At 43.7% G+C, this 18,766-nt stretch overlaps 1 protein-coding gene and 1 pseudogene across 1 annotated transcript; both read left to right on the forward strand.

The window, feature by feature from the left end:
• The first annotated feature begins 1,824 nt into the window (after positions 1 to 1,824).
• Positions 1,825 to 6,464, forward strand: LOC119263273 (annotated as a pseudogene).
• A 1,620-nt stretch (positions 6,465 to 8,084) lies between these two features.
• On the forward strand, positions 8,085 to 14,456 carry LOC108426249 (G-protein coupled receptor family C group 6 member A-like). Its single transcript, XM_037538122.1, has 6 exons — positions 8,085 to 8,236; positions 8,351 to 8,642; positions 9,921 to 10,709; positions 12,312 to 12,518; positions 12,608 to 12,725; positions 13,170 to 14,456. Exons 1-6 carry the CDS (start codon positions 8,085 to 8,087, stop codon positions 14,222 to 14,224), a joined length of 2,613 nt encoding a protein of 870 aa, XP_037394019.1. The 3' UTR covers positions 14,225 to 14,456.
• The last annotated feature ends 4,310 nt before the right edge of the window (positions 14,457 to 18,766 follow it).

An 18,766-nucleotide genomic window follows, 5' to 3' on the forward strand; every position in this document is an offset into this window, starting at 1 on the left:
AGCGCCCCCGGGGAGGGAGAGGTCTGAAAGGAGGTCCCTAAGCAACGCAGCGAAAGCAAAAACCGCGGCAAACGAGTCCACGTATATTGGCGCTGACGGTGCGTGAACGCAAAAATGGGCTGTGTGTCAGGCTTGACCGGAATACTGAAAAAAGCGGAACTGACGTCAATCACGGTGAAAAATGCATGATGGCAAGGAACCGATGACAGAATTGATGTCACGTCAGAAACAATAGGGGCTATCGGCACCACTGCATCATTTAAGCGCCGCAAATCCTGTGTGAAACGCCAAGACCCGTCCGGCTTAGGAACCGGATTAATTGGGGTATTATAGGCGCTTTGACACGGGACTACCATGCCCAGAGACAGCAATGTAGCGAGAATGGAGTCGATACCACGCAGTTTGTGTTCAGGCAGCGGGTATTGTTTCACCGGTGTAGAATGTTTAAGAGTGGCCTCATAGGGTCTACAATCTACACACCCCACGTCATCCTTATGGGCGGCCCAGACCGTGCGAGGAATGGAGCTGAGAGGTTCCGGGATGGTTGAGCTGTCAGAGGGAGAGAGAGAAAAACAGGTGAAAAAGACTTATATGATTTGTTAGCAATCTGCAAATCTCTAGAGGGAGAGCCAGTGGAAAGTCATGCGAGAGCCACTGAAAGTCAGAGTAATGCCAAGGCGGCTCATGAGGTCATGGCCCATGAGATTAAACGGGCAGTCCGGCATAAAAACAAACGCATGGGAAAAACAGAGGTCGTCGCAAAGAACCGATAGCGGGGGAGTGTAATGGGACACAAATGGCTGACCAGTTATACCCACAGAGCTAGTGGTTCTAGATGACAAAGGGCCCTCATACTTAGGTCCGAGCGAAGAAAGAGTGGCACCAGTATCTATGAGAAAACTGAAGTCCACGCCCGACACGTTAAGCGAAATAACGGGAAGATCGTGGTTCTGGAAAGAGGAAAAAGTAGTGCTAAGATAAGCTTCACTCTGAACCAGACTCTGTGGGCAGCCCTATACCGGGGGAGGTGGAGGAAAAGGAAAAGGGCCAGGAGGAGGAGGAGGGCCCTTTGCCTTCAAGTCTCTCGCACGTTTTCTACACTCCGGCTGCCAATGACCCTCCCTGCCACAGTAATGACATTTCCCCGGTTTTCTATCAGGGGCTGGCCTGTCCGGCCTGTGGTTAGATCTAACGTGGCCTGAACCTGGATTCCCCTGATATTGCAACAGAACTGTGTTAGGGGCCATATCAAACAACCCATCTGATTCCATCATACGAAGCTTCTTCCCTACATCCTGTATTCTCAAGTTACTCCGATCAGTTAGCTGCATTTTCAGCATCTGCTGACAATCAGCGCGACAGTTACTCATGAATGTATTAATGAGCAAAACATTTGGGTCCTTCTCATTCACATCCATACCTCTCTGGAAAATCCAAACATTCTTAAACCTTTCCCAAAACTTAACAATTGGCTCACCCTTCTGATAGGCTGATAAGGGGGTGGCAAGACGGGATTATTTGTTACCAGAGGAGCCATTGGGCTAGTAGGGGACACGGTGTTCATACTACAACATGATGCTTGGTTTGAGGGCAGGGACAATTTAGGGCCTTGCCTTTTGGCCTTAATGGGCTTCGGAATTGTTTTCAGCACGCTTTTTGGAGTAAAAATCTTTTTAAAATCATCCCACACCTGTTTCATGTCATACCATGACGTATAACCCTCTTTCATGTAGGGGAGGTCCCATTGCGGATCCCCAATACCTTCATAGATCATTCTATGAGCAGAACTCAAGTACCCTGCGTCAAAAGTCCCATTCCTAGGGTATGGCGGAATCTGAGGATTACTCTCAGTCCATCCTGCTAGGTTAGAGAGTGGTAAACACGCCCCTGTCCCAACTTCTTTGCAACGTGTTGCAGGCATCAAATTCAAAATTAGTGAATATTTGCAAAAAACAATAAAGTTTATCCGTTTGAACATTAAATATCTTGTCTTTGTAGTGTATTCAATTGAATATAGGTTGAAAAGGATTTGCAGATCATCGTATTCTTTTTTTATGTTTTACACAATGTCCCAACTTAATTGGAATTGGGGTTGTATATGATGGGAGGTAAAGCAGAAGGACTTTGGATTCTGAGGCATACAGAGGAACACAAGTGTAAAGTTAGGAAAGTCCTTGCTTCCCTGTCTGACTACTTTTTCTGCTCAGATGATGTCTGTGCTGCCTGGGCCTGCCTTTGCGGAAGAATTGACACAAATGATCTCTCGAGGCTTCTGGTAAAGACTGAATATCTGTTTTTTCTCTGTATTGAGCCCAATTTGCTAGGTGCAGTCCTGGCCAGCTTCCAACCACAGCATCCTGCCTGATTGGATGAGCAGGCATGATACTCTGAGAGCTCTGATGTTCAGCACAGTATCCGTCTGCAGTGAAGCTCATAGTGATTGAATCATTGAGACATTGCATCTCTGTCTCTGTCTGGAATAACCCTGATTTAGGGTCATCACCAGGATCCTCTCAAAAGAGTTGTCCATCGGGACGTCAAGGGGAGGCAGAGGAAAGCTGGCCCCATCCATATCACCAGGTCTCTCTGAGATCCTCTGGTCAACTGATAAACTGTTGTTGTTGCCATTGGCGGAATCACCATCCATGCTATTGACTAAGATGGACAGAATACTTCTTTTGGTTTCTCTAACTTTCCAATCTGGGGTCTTTTAAATGGATTTGTCTTGGACACCTTGGCTAAAGGTATTTATGTGTCTTTTGATCGTGTTTCTGCCATGGGGAGCAGGCAAAATTGCAGAAGGTGAGCTAAGTGACAGAGTAGCTTTTAGTGGCCCTGTTCCTCCATATTGGAGGCTGTAGCATTGTGCCATATGCTGGTCAAAAGCCTTTCTATAAATTGCACCTTAATTAATTACTTAGTAATCAGTAACAAATCACATTCCTTTAATGTCACGTTCCAGTCCTCACCGGACAAAAAACGCTACAGATTTCAGAACACAGACTGACAAACACACTTCAATCAGCTCATCAGCTAATTAGCAAGGCCTTCTTGGACTGAATTCATATCATGTGGACCACTGTCCTTGGCTTGAAACATGTAATTTTATCTCACCAAATTGATGTGCTGTCTGGTGTGTAAATGTGTAAGTGTGTACTTGTTGTGTAAATAGTGTGGTACCACTTCATGGAAAGTTGTACATACATATTCTTTCTCTGCATCCAGCAGAAAGTTCTCAAATGCAGCTTTGTTATAGTCATCATCTAAGGATACCACTCCAACCCAGTCCAAGGAAAAAGTGTGACATGAACTTTGTCCAGGTTGAGTCTCACTATTTTGCCAGAAAAAGTGTCATGACAACATTCCTTAGTTGTATCTGGACAGTCTCACTCTAACACTCTGGACAGCCTCACTCTAACAGTCTGTAATGTCTCACTGTAACACTCTGGACAGCCTCACTCTCACTGTAATGTCTCACTCTAACAGTCTGTAATGTCTCGCTCTAACAGTCTGTAATGTCTAACTCTAACACTCTGGACAGCCTCACTCTCACTGTAATGTCTCACTCTAACACTCTGGACAGCCTCACTCTAACAGTCTGTAATGTCTCACTCTAACACTCTGGACAGCCTCACTCTAACAGTCTGTAATGTCTCACACTAACAGTCTGTAATGTCTCACTCTAACAGTCTGTAGTGTCTCACTATAACACTCTGGACAGCCTCACTCCAACAGTCTGTAATGTCTCACTATAACACTCTGGACAGCCTCACTCCAACAGTCTGTAGTGTCTCACTATAACACTCTGGACAGCCTCACTCTAACAGTCTGTAATGTCTCACTCTAACAGTCTGTAATGTCTAACTCTAACACTCTGGACAGCCTCACTCTCACTGTAATGTCTCACTCTAACACTCTGGACAGCCTCACTCTAACAGTCTGTAATGTCTCACTCTAACACTCTGGACAGCCTCACTCTAACAGTCTGTAATGTCTCACACTCACACTATGGACAGCCTCACTCTAACAGTCTGTAATGTCTCACACTAACAGTCTGTAATGTCTCACTCTAACAGTCTGTAGTGTCTCACTATAACACTCTGGACAGCCTCACTCCAACAGTCTGTAATGTCTCACTATAACACTCTGGACAGCCTCACTCCAACAGTCTGTAGTGTCTCACTATAACACTCTGGACAGCCTCACTCTAACAGTCTGTAATGTCTCACTCTAACACTTGCTTAATAATAATAAATAGGATGGCCCCCCTTCCTGGATTGAGGACTTGTCGTGGCGGAAGGGCTTGTGTGGTCTAGGGATCCTCAGAGCTAAGTCGTCAGGAGCAATATGCTCTTGGTAGGGTCTCCCAAGGCGAACAGGTCTGGGGTGAAGACCCAGACTAACGAGATCCAAACTACTCCATGCATATCGTGCACAAAAAATCATGTACCCTGCCCAGGAAAGGGTCACCGGGTCCTACCCCTGAAGCCAGGCCTGTTCCACGGCGAGCGCCTGGTGGCCGGGCAGCCCACGTAACCTGGCTCAGCCTGAAGATGCAACGTAGGGAGGCCTAGGCCCCTGCAGCAGAAACTAGCTCTTGGCACATGGAATGTAACCTCACTTGGGATGGGAGCCAGAACTTGTGCAGAAGGTTGAGAGGTACCAATTAGATATAGTTGGGCTGACCACCACCCACAGTGTCGGCTCTGGAGCCAAACTTCTTGATAGGGGTTGGTCTCTCTCCTACTCAGGGGTTGCACAGGGTGAGAGGTGCTGGGCGGGTGTGGGGATACTCATGAGTCCCCAGCTGGTGACCATGCAGTTGGAGTTTGTCCTGGTGGACGAGAGGGTCACCTCAATGCGAATTAAAATCACAGAGAGGAAAACTTTGACTGTTGTCTGTGCTTATGCACCAAACAACAGGTCAGAGTATTCAGCCTTCTTAGAGCGAGTGGGCGGGGTTCTGGAAAGGGTCCCGCCTACAGACTCCATAGTCTTACTGGGAGACTTCAATGCTCACGTTGGCAATGACTGGGAGACCTGGAGAGGTGTGATTGGGAAGAACGGCCTGCCCGATCTAAACCCGAATGGTGAATTGTTATTGGACTTCTGTGCCAGACATGGATTGTCCATAATGAACACCAAGTTCGAACACAAGGATGTTCATAAGTGTACATGATACCACAGCTCTACAGACCGGTATCACTTCTTTCTTTCCTTTCAAAAGTTATTGAACGTGCAGTCTATAATCAACTTTCTCTATTTCTCACACAGAACCAGCTCCAAGACCCCAACCAGTCTGGCTTCAAACCAGCACACTCTACAGAAACTGCCCTCATCGCAGTGACTGAGAACCTCCAATCTGCAAGATCGGCCAAATTGTCTTCTGTCCTGATCCTTCTTGATCTCTCAGCAGCTTTTGACACAGTCAACCATACGATCCTTCTGGACACCCTCACCAACCTCGGAATCACTGGTTATGCATGGAAATGGTTCAAGTCCTACATGGAGGATCACTCTTATCAGGTAACATGGAGAGGGTTCACATCCTCTCCATGCAGGCTCTCCACTGGCGTCCCCCAAGGCTCGGTCCTGGGTCCTCTTCTCTTTTCTCTTTACACTAGCTCTCTTGGTGATGTAATATCTTCTCATGGCTTCTCTTACCACTGTTATGCTGATGACACTCAGCTAATGTTTTCTTTCTCTCCCTCTGACACACAGTCGCATCTCGGCATGCCTCTCTGACATCTCTACATGGATGGCAGCCCACCACCTGAAGCTCAATCCCAGCAAGACTGAGCTGATATTCATCCCTGCGACTACAGGTCCTCATGATCTTGCTATCTCATTCGAGAACTCCCGGATTGTTCCATCTGCAGAGGCAAGAAGTTTTGGTGTGACCCTGGATGACCAGTTATCGTTCTCGACTCACATTGCGAACCTGACTCGGTCATGCGGGTATCTACTGTACAACATCCGTTGGATCCGACCCTTCCTCACCCGAGAGGCCACCCAGGTGCTAGTGCAGTCTCTGGTCATCTCAAGGCTTGACTACTGCAACTCGCTCTTGGCTGGTCTTCCCATGCAGTCCATCAAGCCTCTGCAACTCATCCAGAATGCGGCAGCACAACTCGTCTTCAATCTGCCCAAGTTCAGCCATGTCACCCCATTGATGCGCTCCCTTCACTGGCTTCCTGTAGCTGCGCGCATCAGATTTAAAACCCTAATGCTGGCCTACAAAGCCAAAAATGGACCAGCCCCTATCGACTTGATGGCAATGGTGAAATCTGGAACTGGACCACGAGCCCTTTGAGCTTCGAGTACAGCTCGGCTTGACCCGCCATCCTTCAAGGTGCACGGAAGACGAGCGTCAAGAGTGGTGGAATGAACTCCCACTGGCTGTCCGAACAGCAGAGTCTCTTGCTGTCTTCAAACGCAGACTGAAGACTCATCTTTTTACACAGCACTTGAATGAGCATTGAACTATAAGCTGCACTTATTTTATTTATTGTATTGTATCTTATTGTTATTGTATTGCATTGAATGGCACAGAGTTCTGCGTTCAACTCTGTTTCTTTTTCTCTTGGTGTCTGCAGTGACATTTGTTTCTAGCAGTATCTGAGCTCAGGTCGGTCTTTCTCTAAGCTATTGGTAACTAGCAAAGATACTTTCTCTAGATTGACAAAGCACTTCTTGTAAGTCACTCTGGATAAGAGCGTCTGCTAAATGCTGTAAATGTAAATGTAAATGTGTGGAGGCCAGAGGGTGGCATCTCTGCTATTTGCAGATGATGTTGTTCTTTTGGCGGAATCACATGGATGCCTCCAGCGCTCGCTGGAGCGGTTTGCAGTTGAGTGTGAAGCGGTTGGTATGCGGATCAGCATCTCCAAGTCTGAGTCCATGGTCTTGGCCCGGAAAAGGATGGCATGCCCACTCCAGGTAAGGGGAAAGGACCTGGCCCAGGTGGAGGAGTATCTTGGGGTCTTGCTCACAAGTGACGGGAAGAGGGATCGTGAGATCGGCCGCAGGCTGGGACAGGTGGCAGCAGTAATGCGGTCACTGTACTGGACTGTAGTGGTGAAGAGAGAGTTGAGCCACAAGGTGAAGCTCTCTGTTTACCGGTCGATCTACATCCCAACCCTCACCTATGGTCATGAGTTGTGGGTAATGACCAAAAGAATAAGATCTCGAATACAAGCGGCGGAAATGAGCTTTCTTCGTTGGGTGGCAGGCTACACGCTATGTGATAGAGTGAGGAGCTCAGTCATCCGGGAGGAGCTCAGAGTAGAGTCACTACTCCTCCGCATTGAGAGGAGCCAGCTGAGGTGGCTCGGTCATCTGATCCGGATGCCCCCTGGACACCTCCCGTTGGGTGTGTTCCAGGCACGGCCTACCGGGACAACACCCGGGTTTGTCCTAGGACCTACTGAAGGGATTATATCTCCAAGTTGGCCTGGGAGCAGCTTGGGGTCCCCAGAATTTATCTGGAGGAAGTTGCAGGGGACAGGGTCATCTGGGATTCTCTGCTCTCCCAACTACTACCACGACCCTATCTGGACTAGTGGTCAATGATGTGATGATGATGATGACAAAGGAGTTAGCTCCCTCATACTGGAATTGTGCAAGTGATGCGGCATGTTTCTCTTCAGATGAGTTTCAGACAGAAAAAAATATAAAGCACTAAAGTGAAACTTGGACTCAGGAGCAGGCTTTCAACGTTTTTTGCCATTTTTTCCCCTTGAGGGTTTCTATAGACGAGCAAACTCCCCAAAAGGCAGAACTGCATTAATAAGTACGTCATTTCTGGGTGTTGCGTTCTCAGATGTCAGTTTCTCGTATCAGCTTTAGATAAAACAGAGTCTACCTTTACTGTGTTTCCTGTCCTCCCACATTCTCCGTCTTGATGGTTTAGATCAAAACATTGTTTGTGTCTGTTCGCCCGCATGCTGTATTCCTCTAAGAGCACGCCCCTGGAACAGTGAATTAAACTCCACTGCAAATTTCCATTCCTTCACTCCTGTGTCAATCAGTGAGTTCTCAGTATGAGGTCTTTTTCATGCATTCTTGTGCTGGAGGTGGCTGTAATGTTGGGGTCGCAGCTCCACGGCAGTGGTGCAGCGTCTATATATGGGGCATATGCACCTGGAGACATCATCATTGGAATTCTGAGCTCAGTTCATACTGATATAAAAGATCTTCAGCCTTGGATCCTTCCAGATACGTCTGCCTGTATAAAGTGAGTCTCCTTGTTTGTATCAAGTTGCTTTTAAACAATATCCTGATATAATTACCTCTATGTGTTAAAACCACACTCTCATTGTAATTAATGTTCTTTGTCTCTTCATTTCAGCTTTGATCTATTAACATTTGTACTGTCTTTAGCTTCAATTCACACAATCGAAATGATCAATGACTCTGGATTTCTTCCTGGAATTCAGCTTGGATATCTGATGTGTGATCCGTGTGCATATGCAACCAAAGCTGTACAGTGTGTGGCAGACATGCTGGCTGTTAATGGGTCACTTACAGTCCTCTCTGACTTTTCAAAATTCAATCCACCTGTGAAAGCTTTCCTTGGCGAGAGATATACTGAAACATCTATTCCTGCTGCCAAACTGATTAGCCTGTACAAGATTCCCCAGGTAATACTGAGCAACACAACATTGTTGTGTTTATTTGTTTATATATTTATTTAAGATATTTTCTATGTAGTCATTTTCTTTACCTGTCATTTTACCTCAGTTTATTTTTTGATTATTTTAGTTCAGCTGTTTGTGATCCATCAGGGTTCTGTCTGTGTGGAGTCCGCATGTTCTCCCCATGGCTTTGTGGATTTCCTCCTACCTAGATTGCCCCTTGGTGTGACTGTGTGTGTGGATGTGTATCGCTGATCAGAACAAAACCTCTAATCTCGATTTTCAGTTTTTGGCATAATTTAAAAATGCATGATGGCCTGTATATTGTGTGTAAATTTCATGAAGGATGGACCAAAATAAATGGCCAAAAATCACTGGTTCTATTGACTGACATTTACATTTACATTTACCTTTATGGCATTTGGCTGACGCTCTTATCTAGAGTGACTTCAATTTGATCATTTTACACAAGTAGGCCAAGGATAGGAGTCTTGCCCAAGGACTCATTGGTATAGTGTAGGGTTCTTGCCCTGGAAAGTAATGTAAGTTTTTTTTATTCTCCTCTAAAGTTACCATTTTGGAGATGCAAGGTTTCGTTCTGACAACTTTATATATATGCCCAATGATCACTGGGAAGGGCTTCAGCGGTATTTGTGTGTGTGTGTGATCCTATTTTTAATTTTTGTTCTTATTATCTAATTTTACTCTTCAATTGTTAAGCTGCTTTGTGCTCTATAAATGCAATGCATTATTATTACTATTAATATTACTATTATTATTATTATTATTATTATTATATTAAATTGTTATACAAAATTAGGGCCACAGTATTGACAATGAAAATAGTTCATAAAAATGTTCACAAACACACTTATATAGAAAATCATATCAAATCATTTGGGAGGGACTCGGAGTAGAGCCGCTGCTTCTTCACATTGTGAGGAGTCAGCTGAGGTGGTTCGGGCATCTAGTTAGGATACACCTCGGGAGGTGTCACAGGCAAGTCCACCTGGGAGGAGACCCCGGGGAAGACCCAGGACACGCTGGCGTGTTTATATTGCCCAGCTGGCCTGGGAGCGCCTCGGAATCCCCCTTGGAGAGCTAGTGGAAGTGGCTGGGGAAAGGGAGGTCTGGGCCTCATTGCTTAGGATGCTGCCCCCACGACCCGAACCCCGGAGAAGAGGAAGATAATGGATGGATGGATAGATGGATGGATGGATGTTATATTACACATACACTAAAAGGGTCAGTTCATATCTAAACATTTCAACTTTCTCATTACAGGTGAGTTGCTCATCTTCTGCAGCAGCCCTAAGTGACAAATTACGCTACACATCCTTCTTTCGTGTCATCCCAAGTAACATATATCAGTCGCAGGCACTCGCAAAGCTGATGAGGCACTTTAACTGGGACTGGATTGGAGTTGTGAGCCTTGATGATGATTATGGAAAAGGTATCTATGAGAACTTTGTGCGACATGCAGAGAAAGAGAGGATATGCTTTGACTTTGATGAAGTGATACCAAACTACAATAATGTGAAACAGCGCATCCAGGAGGTGGCTGATATTATCCGAAACGCAACTGCCAGAGTTGTGGTGCTCTTCCTAAGAATTCAGCAGGTAGAGATGCTGTTTGAAGAGATGATTAAAACAAATACTTCTCGAACCTGGATTGCCAGTAATGCATGGTCTATGTCTCGCCTCTTAATGAAGATGAAGGGCATAAACAAGGTGGGAGACATTATTGGCACTACCTTCATCACAGGGAAGATCCCAGGTTTTGAAGACTACCTCCAGAATCTGAGGCCACGTCCAGGGGCGAGAAATGACCTCATCATGGAGTACAAACAAATGAGGTTTAACTGCAGTCAGCAATCACAGCATACGTCCCCTTTGGCCTGCAATGTGACAGACCCCCAGGAGGCAAACGATGACTACCTGCTCCAAGCTGTGGACGTGACGGAGGCCTACAGTCAGAGAGTAGCCGTGCACGCTGTAGCTCATGCCATGAAGAAACTTCTTCAGTGTAATGACACTGCCTGCTCTGGAGATACCAACTTCATGTCATACAAGGTAAAAATTGGGTGTGATAATATACAACCTCATTTCCAAAAAAGTTGGGACACTGTGCAGAATGTAAAAAAAAACAGAAAGTAAGGATAATGCAAATGATGTAAACCATATTTCTAAAGGACAATTCTACAAAGACAACACATCTAATATTGAAACTGAGAAATATTTGTGTTTTTTCATTTAAATTTATGCCCATTTTGATTTTGACGCCAACAACACATTCCCAAAATGTTGGGACAGGGTCATGTTTACCACTGTGTTTCATCACTTCCTCTTTTAACAGCACTCTGTAAGTGTTTGTGAATGGAGGAGATTGCTGTAGTTTGAAAAGTGAAATGTTTTTTTTCCAGTATTGTTTGATATAAGATTTCTGCTGCTCAGCAGTTCAGGGTTTCCTTTGTCATACTTTTCATTTCATAATACGCCAAATATTATCAGTGTCTGGACTGCAGGCAGCCAGTTTAGCACTCAGACTCTTTTAATACGGAGCCGTGGTGATGTAATGCATGCAGCCCTATACCATCATGGGTGCTGGCTTTAAACTGTGCACTGATAGCAAGCAGAGCCGTCTTTAGTCTGGAGAACACAGTGTCCATGATTTCCAAAAAGAATTTCACATTTTTTTGTCAAACCACAGGACACTTTTCCTCTTTCCTTTGGTCCATCTTAAATGCGCTTAGGCCCAAAGAAGGTGGCAGCATTTCTTGGTCCTGCTTATGTACAGTTTCTTCTTTGCGTTTTAGAGTTTTAACTTGCATTTGGATGCAGCAACAAACTGTGTTCACAGACAGTTCTCAGAGCTGTTTCTGAGCCCATGCAGTGATTTCCACTGCAGAATCATTTCTGTTTTTAATACAGTGCTGCCTGACGGCCCAAAGATCACGGCCAGCAAAAACTGGTTTACGGGCTTGTCCCTTGCATACAGAGATTTCTCCAGATTCTCTCAATCTTGTACAGTTATTATTATGAATGTTATAAGATGATGAAAAGCAAAACCTCTTTACTATTTTATGTTGAGAAACATTATTTTTGGATTGTTGCAGTATTTGATGATGCAGTCTTTAACAGAGTGGTGAATCCCTCCTCATCTTCACTTGTAAAAGACTCAGCCTCTCTGGGATGCTTTTTTATATATTATGTTACTGACCTGTTGTCAATCACCCACCTGGTGATTTTTTGGCGTTACACAACTTTACCAGTTTTTTGTTACCCCAATTTTTTTTGGACCGTGTTGTTGGCATCAAATTCAAAACATTTCTCACTTTCAACACTTGATATTCTGTCTTTGTACTCTTTTCAATTAAATATAGGGTTTAAATATATGGTTTGGAAACAGGGTTGTATATCTTGCTTTTTACACATTACTGTCAATCATCAATATATTAACAGTAAAAATGCTCATCCGTTCATTAAGTTTATTTACAGGGAATACTTTCTTTGTAAAGTTCAACGAAGTAAAACTCGCTGAGTCAGGTTTGCTGTTCATCATGATTTGATAGCTCTGGGTTGCAAATGCGAATGTTTAGCATTCAGTGTGATTTTAGTTGAGATCATTCTATAAACTACATAAATAAAGGCAGGTTTATACCTCTACTTTTACAGCTCGTGGACATTCTTCGTAAGGTGAACTTCACTTTGGATAATCAGACATTCTCCTTCAATGAAAACGGTGATTTTGAGAATGGTTATGATGTCATGATGTGGAAACAGAAAGGGGATGAAAAAGTTTGTGAAGTGGTGGGAAAATTCTTCATAAAGAATGGGGACGTTGAGATAAGTGAGCACAAAATCCACTGGACCAACTCTACGGTGAGATAAAATGACATGCTGTCTGTGCCATTGTACATTAGCATTACTTAAAGCATTAATAACTAAAAACCTTTCTTCTTTACTTCCAGGTGCCCTGGTCAAGGTGTTCAAAGCCATGTCCCCCTGGCACAGAGAAGAGCATATCAAGCATCTCCTGTTGCTATAACTGTACTAACTGTAATGAAGGATTTTATTCTAATGAAACAGGTGAGTAAGATAATGAACTGTTGTTGAAACTGTCATGTTATGAGATCAAACCGCCAGTTGAGTAGTACTGTGCACTAGAAAGGTGTCCCGGCAGTTGCAACAGGCAGCATTAAAGATAAGAGCGGAGCTGCTTGAAACATGACTGGTGCCCATGGTCTGCCTCCATAAACACACCTAACAAAACAGAAATGATGCCAACCGGTGGACGATGTCTGATGTCTGAGTTATTCTACATGGTTATTCTAGAGTTATTTAAGATTATTATTCCTTCTCCACCAAACTTTTCTTGCGCTGATATTGCTGTTAGAGCCAAGTAATTAAAAAATATTTTTGTTTTTCTCCAAAAATCCATAATTGTTCTGATTATTGTGTAGAAATGAAACAATTCATTATTCTGTCTTTATCCCCCACTTCACTGTTATATGTTCCTCTTTCTCTCCACAGATCAGGACACTTGTAAACAATGTCCAGAAGGCTTTTGGTCTCTTCCAGGGTCGAGGGAATGTCAGAAATGGAGTATCTGGTTTTTGGAGTGGTCTGCAGCTTATTCCATTGTAGTGATGATTGGAACAGTAATAGGTGCTCTACTGCTGGTGTTCTCATTCATCTTTTACATCCTACACAGAGAAAAACCCATCATAAAGGGCATCTTAGTCATTTCATGTCTGATGAAATTTGGCCTGATGGTGAGTTTTGGAGGTGTAATACTTTTCTTAGGCAGCCCAAACATCCATGTTTGCAGAGCACAACAGACCATGTATGGTCTTGGGTTCACTCTCTGTGTTTCCTGCATTCTGGTTAAGGCCCTTCACATATTCTTAGAGTTAATGTCCTGTAATCCTACAAAGCAGCGTGAACTAAGAAAGTTTGATAAGCCCTTTGTCATCATAGGAATCCTCACTGCTATTCAAGCTCTCATCTGCATCTTCTGGATGGTATTTGATCCTGTTAATGTTGAGGAGAAACAATCAAAAACTCAGTTACTTACCCTGAACCGTCTGTGCACTCAGGGCTTTATGTATGGCTTTGGTGCGATGCATGTCTACATTGCTTTACTAGCTGTGGTGTGTTTTGGATTGGCCTTCAAGGGGAGAGATGACGAGACTGATCCTATAGTCTTCAGCATGCTCATCCATCTGTTTGCCTGGCTTTGCTTTATTCCAGTCTTTATCACTCAATATGAGTCACGCCCCATCGTCCAGATCTCTGGCATTATGGTCTCCAACTATGGAGTCATCTTCTGCCACTTTGCCCCAAAATGGTTTAAGATCCTCTCAGAAAGATCTGAAACATTGAAGGCAGGTAAAGCCCCAGTTGCTTCTCTCACAAATGATTCAGACTCTGGAGTGGTTTGTAGGAGCACACCACAGAGCCGATTCAGCTTTGCAGAGTCAGACCCATCCAACTGGGATATTAGCAGCCTGTATCCGTCAGAAGTCAGTGCCGCCTCATTTAGACATCGTAGACAAAGAAGTCAGAGATCAAGGAGGAGTCTATAACCCTATATAATTTGTTTATCTGGTGAACATCTGTAAGAAAATTCTTACAGGACTTGGCAGTGATAAATTTACAACTGGATAAGCAAATTTATATTAGGTTGTATTTTCAACAAACCCAGATGTTTGCATCACACATGACCATATTTTTCTGCCCAATTTAATCGTCTCCAAATCCACCCAGTAGTTACGGCTCCTCCAACCACATGATGCCATCAACATTAGGAGGGTGAAGGCTGGCACAGGTTTCCTTCAAGACCTGTGAAACCAGCCACTGCTTCTTTTTGAACTGCCACTCACGCAGCGTCATTGGACAGCTGAACGCGCTGGAAAGCACCAGCCGCCAGATCTGTTACGTCAGCTAACAGACGCCTGCGCTGACCAGCATTGCGTTGAGTGATTGAGGTGGTGGGGGGGTGGAGGGGGGAGAAGGGGGGCCATTCTACCCCCCTAGAGAGAGTGAGACCAGTTGTGCTCTCTTGGACTCCCGGCTATGGAAAGCTGTAGCATCACCAGGGATCTAACTCGCACTCTCCTGATGACGGAGCCAACGCTTAGACGGCTGCGCCACTCAGGAGCTTTATAATCACTTCTTTATTCTCTTTCTTCTACTGCTGATGTTTTCCCAGTGTATAGAAGGCAGAGAGACCTAGACTAAGACTGAAGGTTGAAAGACTCTTTCAAGTCATCTCTCACGTTGCTATTCGAAGTGTTTATTATGGATGCATCTGCTAGGAGAATAAAGCAAGTAGCAGCAATTTAAAAACCTTCCTTTCCATTGCCTGGTTCTATCTGCTTGGATAGCTATGGAGAATCAGACAAATGTGTACAGACAGCATTCCAATTATCAAGATAGCACTTGTTTATTTTATAAATTTAATATTTTATTTAATTTATTTTTAATTTAACTTGTTTGCTACGCCTTTGATATGTCATTTTAATAAAATAATTAATAATCCTGCTTAACTTTAAAAAGTTTCTGGCTTTTGTTTAATGTGAGCTCCATAGAGTTTGTCACACCCAGGCAGCCTTTTTTGTGCACATATTTCAAAGAAAAAAATCTAATGCATTATTTTTATTTTGTCTTTAGAAAAGAAATCTGTATATTATATGAAAACCTGTATTCTGTATTGTTTTGTATACTTCTGAGAAATGCTTGGTGTAGCGCCGGGGAACGAGATAAGCGACTTTTATTGTGGGCAAATCCAGGGTCCTGGTCAAAATGGTCCATACGGAGAGCAGGAGGGACAGACGTGATGAAATGAACACTGAATCAAATGACACCAAACACCATGATTATTACAGAAACAGTCTTACTACATTACTACAGAAACAGTCATTAATAAACACATAACAGCAACTAATTCATATTATAATTCCGTAGAATAAATATATTTACAATATTAAAAATGTTCATTTAATTGAACGCACCATAGCAAAAGGTGCGCTGCCCCTTTACGGCCTCCCTGCAGCTCACACAAAAACAAGACAGTGGTGAGCGGAAAGTTCGAGAACACCCGGATGGGAGTTCAGCAGAGGGGAGAGGGGAGAAAAGAGTGTGCTGCAGTTCTAAGATACAGCCTGTTTTCTTACAAACTACCGAAATACAAAGATTAAAAATGAGCTCTACTTGTGTTTACCAGTCCAGTACCCAAAGAGGACGACAAATTTCCCTGTTTTTGAATAAAACCAGCTGGTTTTGGTGTGTTAAAGCTCAGCTTCACTGTTGTATTTAAGTGAATTAATATCTTTAAGGTGGGACCTCTGGGTATATTAACATAAAACGTTGTAGTGTTATATTGCGGTCAAATGAGACTGAGTATGTTGTGTCTGGCTATGTGGAGTTTTGATGCTTAATGCTGTGGAGCACGCGTTGGTTCCTGAATTACTGCTAATATCACATGAAATGGACATTAACTGAGATATTTTGTGCTCTTCTGACCTCTTTTGATCAGGTTTTTTTTTTCCTGCTTTGAAATCCAGTTTCTCCGTGTTACGCCTGCGTGTGCATCATACACTGGAACTAGTGTGAGTGCAGCAGACACCAGATGGCGAGCCGACCCCTGGATTTTGTGCCTATTAACAGCTACTAACTGATCCTGTTCCTCCTGCACGGTAGGGCCTGGATTGCTTGAGTTTTTGAACAGAACAATTAGAGCATCGGAAAAAGGCGAGAGACCACATTAATCTCCGGAAGAGACAAGGACCCTGCGACTTTTCCCCTTTTTTTGTTTAACCCTGGAACATTCATGGACAGGACTGTCCTGAGAGCTTGAACAAAATATTGAGTGAAGTGTAATTCACTCAATAGACCGAACCAGAAGCACCAAGAATTCCTTTTCATTCCTGCTTTATTAATTTCTAGGAAACGTTTAGAGGGTGTAAATCTATTAATGTTAAAGAGTGTTACGTAAATGGTCACTGGTCATTTGAAACCCTGAAAAGTAAGGGAAGTTAGCAGTACTCTCTCAGTTGCAAAAGACAGACAACATTTTTTATTTTATTTTGTTACTTTATTGAATTTATTTCATTGTTGTATTCACAAGGATTGCTAAAGAGTTGGCTGTGGGAACGGATCCTGGGAAACCTAGGAAGAAGGAAAATAGGTTAACTGACAATATTCAACGTAAATAGGAGAAAATACAATTGTTAATTGCATAAATATGCTTACATTTTAACCTGCAAACCAAAGGAAATCCACAGTCACACTAAATAAGCAAATAATTAATTAGAAAGAAATAACGATATTGACCTAAACTTATTGTGAATTAACTGAATTATACTAACCCATAATTAATATAACCTCAACCATTAACTAAACTTGAACTAATACATCCTAAATAAAGAACTACACTGCTCAAAAAATAGGGAACACTCAAATAACACATCCTAGATCTGAATGAATGAAATATTCTCATTGAATACTTTGTTCTGTACAAAGTTGAATGTGCTGACAACAAAATCACACAAAAATCATCAATGGAAATCAAATTTATTAACCAATGGAGGGCTGGATTTGGAGTCACACACACAATTAAAGTGGAAAAACACACGACAGGCTGATCCAACTTGGATGTGATGTCCTTAAAACAAGTCAAAATGAGGCTCAGTGTTGTGTGTGGCCTCCACGTGCCTGTATGACCTCCCTACAACGCCTGGGCAGGTTTCTGATGAGGTGGTGGATGGTCTCCTGAGGGATCTCCTCCCAGACCTGGACTAAAGCATCCGCCAACTCCTGGACAGTCTGTGGTGCAACGTGGCGTTGGTGGAAGGAGCGAGACATGATGTCCCAGATGTGCTCAATCGGATTCAGGTCTGGGGAACGGGCAGGCCGGTCCATAGCTTCAATGCCTTCATCTTGCAGGAACTGCTGACACACTCCAGCCACATGAGGTCTAGCATTGTCCTGCGTTAGGAGGAACCCAGGGCCAACCGCACCAGCATATGGTCTCACAAGGAGTCTGAGGATCCCATCTCGGTACCTAATGGCAGTCAGACTACCTCTGGCGAGCACATGGAGGGCTGTGCGGCCCTCCAAAGAAATGCCACCCCACACCATTACTGACCCACTGCCAAACCGGTCATGCTGAAGGATGTTGCAGGCAGCAGATCGCTCTCCACGGCGTCTCCAGACTCTGTCAGGTCTGTCACATCTGCTCAGTGTGAACCTGCTTTCATCTGTGAAGATCACAGGGCGCCAGTGGCGAATAGCTGCACTACCTGAGCCACTTGTGTGGGTTGTAGAGTCCGTCTCCTGCTACCACGAGTGTGAAAGCACCACCAACATTCAAAAGTGACCAAAACATCAGCCAGAAAGCAGAAAGGTACTGAGAAGTGGTCTGTGGTCCCACCTGCAGAACCACTCCTTTACTGAGTGTGTCTTGCTAATCGCCAATAATCTCCACCTGTTGTCTGTTCCATTTGAACAACAGCTGTGAAATTGATTGTCAGTGTTGCTTCCTAACGTGGACAGTTTGATTTCACAGAAGTTTGATTTACTTGGAGTTATATTGTGTTGTTTAAGTGTTCCCTTTATTTTTTGAGCAGTGTTGTTTATCATCTCTGACTGTACCAGGTGAACCAAGACGGGGATGTAAATTAAAGATTCCCTAAATTAAAATATCTTGTATTATGCAGGATAAAACCTAAATAAAGTACAATATGGCCTAGCATATTGGAACAAGTGCCTTAAAACAAGTTTCCTTAGTTTCCTTAGTAGAAAAACACTTTTTAGGAGGTGAGTGAACTTATGAACTTCTCAAAGCCGAACGGCCAAGATGGAAAAACACCAGCAATCATCCTAGGCTGTGCTAGGCTGTGCTAGGCTGTGCCTGGTACATTGTCTTTTTTAAAAAATGATACAGATCGGACTTGGAGATATTGGTTCCATAATTGGATATGATTCCATAAGTTAGACGTATGGGCGGAAGAAAATCATCAATTTGGACATAATGGTGATGTAACGATTTTAGGAGATAACAAAAAGGGGTGGGGTGACACCACCGCATCTTTACTGAGGGTATAAATTATGTGTCCAAACCCTGT

Source organism: Pygocentrus nattereri, chromosome 4, assembly GCF_015220715.1.
Source record: "Pygocentrus nattereri isolate fPygNat1 chromosome 4, fPygNat1.pri, whole genome shotgun sequence".
NCBI classification, from domain to species: Eukaryota; Metazoa; Chordata; class Actinopteri; order Characiformes; family Serrasalmidae; genus Pygocentrus; species Pygocentrus nattereri.

Coding starts and splice junctions, on each gene's coding strand:
- LOC108426249 (XM_037538122.1), top strand. CDS start 8,085: ATGTTGGGGTCGCAGCTCCACGGCAGTGGTGCAGCGTCTATATATGGG. Junction 10,710..12,311: donor CCAACTTCATGTCATACAAG/GTAAAAATTGGG, acceptor CTACTTTTACAG/CTCGTGGACATTCTTCGTAA. Junction 12,519..12,607: donor TCCACTGGACCAACTCTACG/GTGAGATAAAAT, acceptor CTTTACTTCCAG/GTGCCCTGGTCAAGGTGTTC.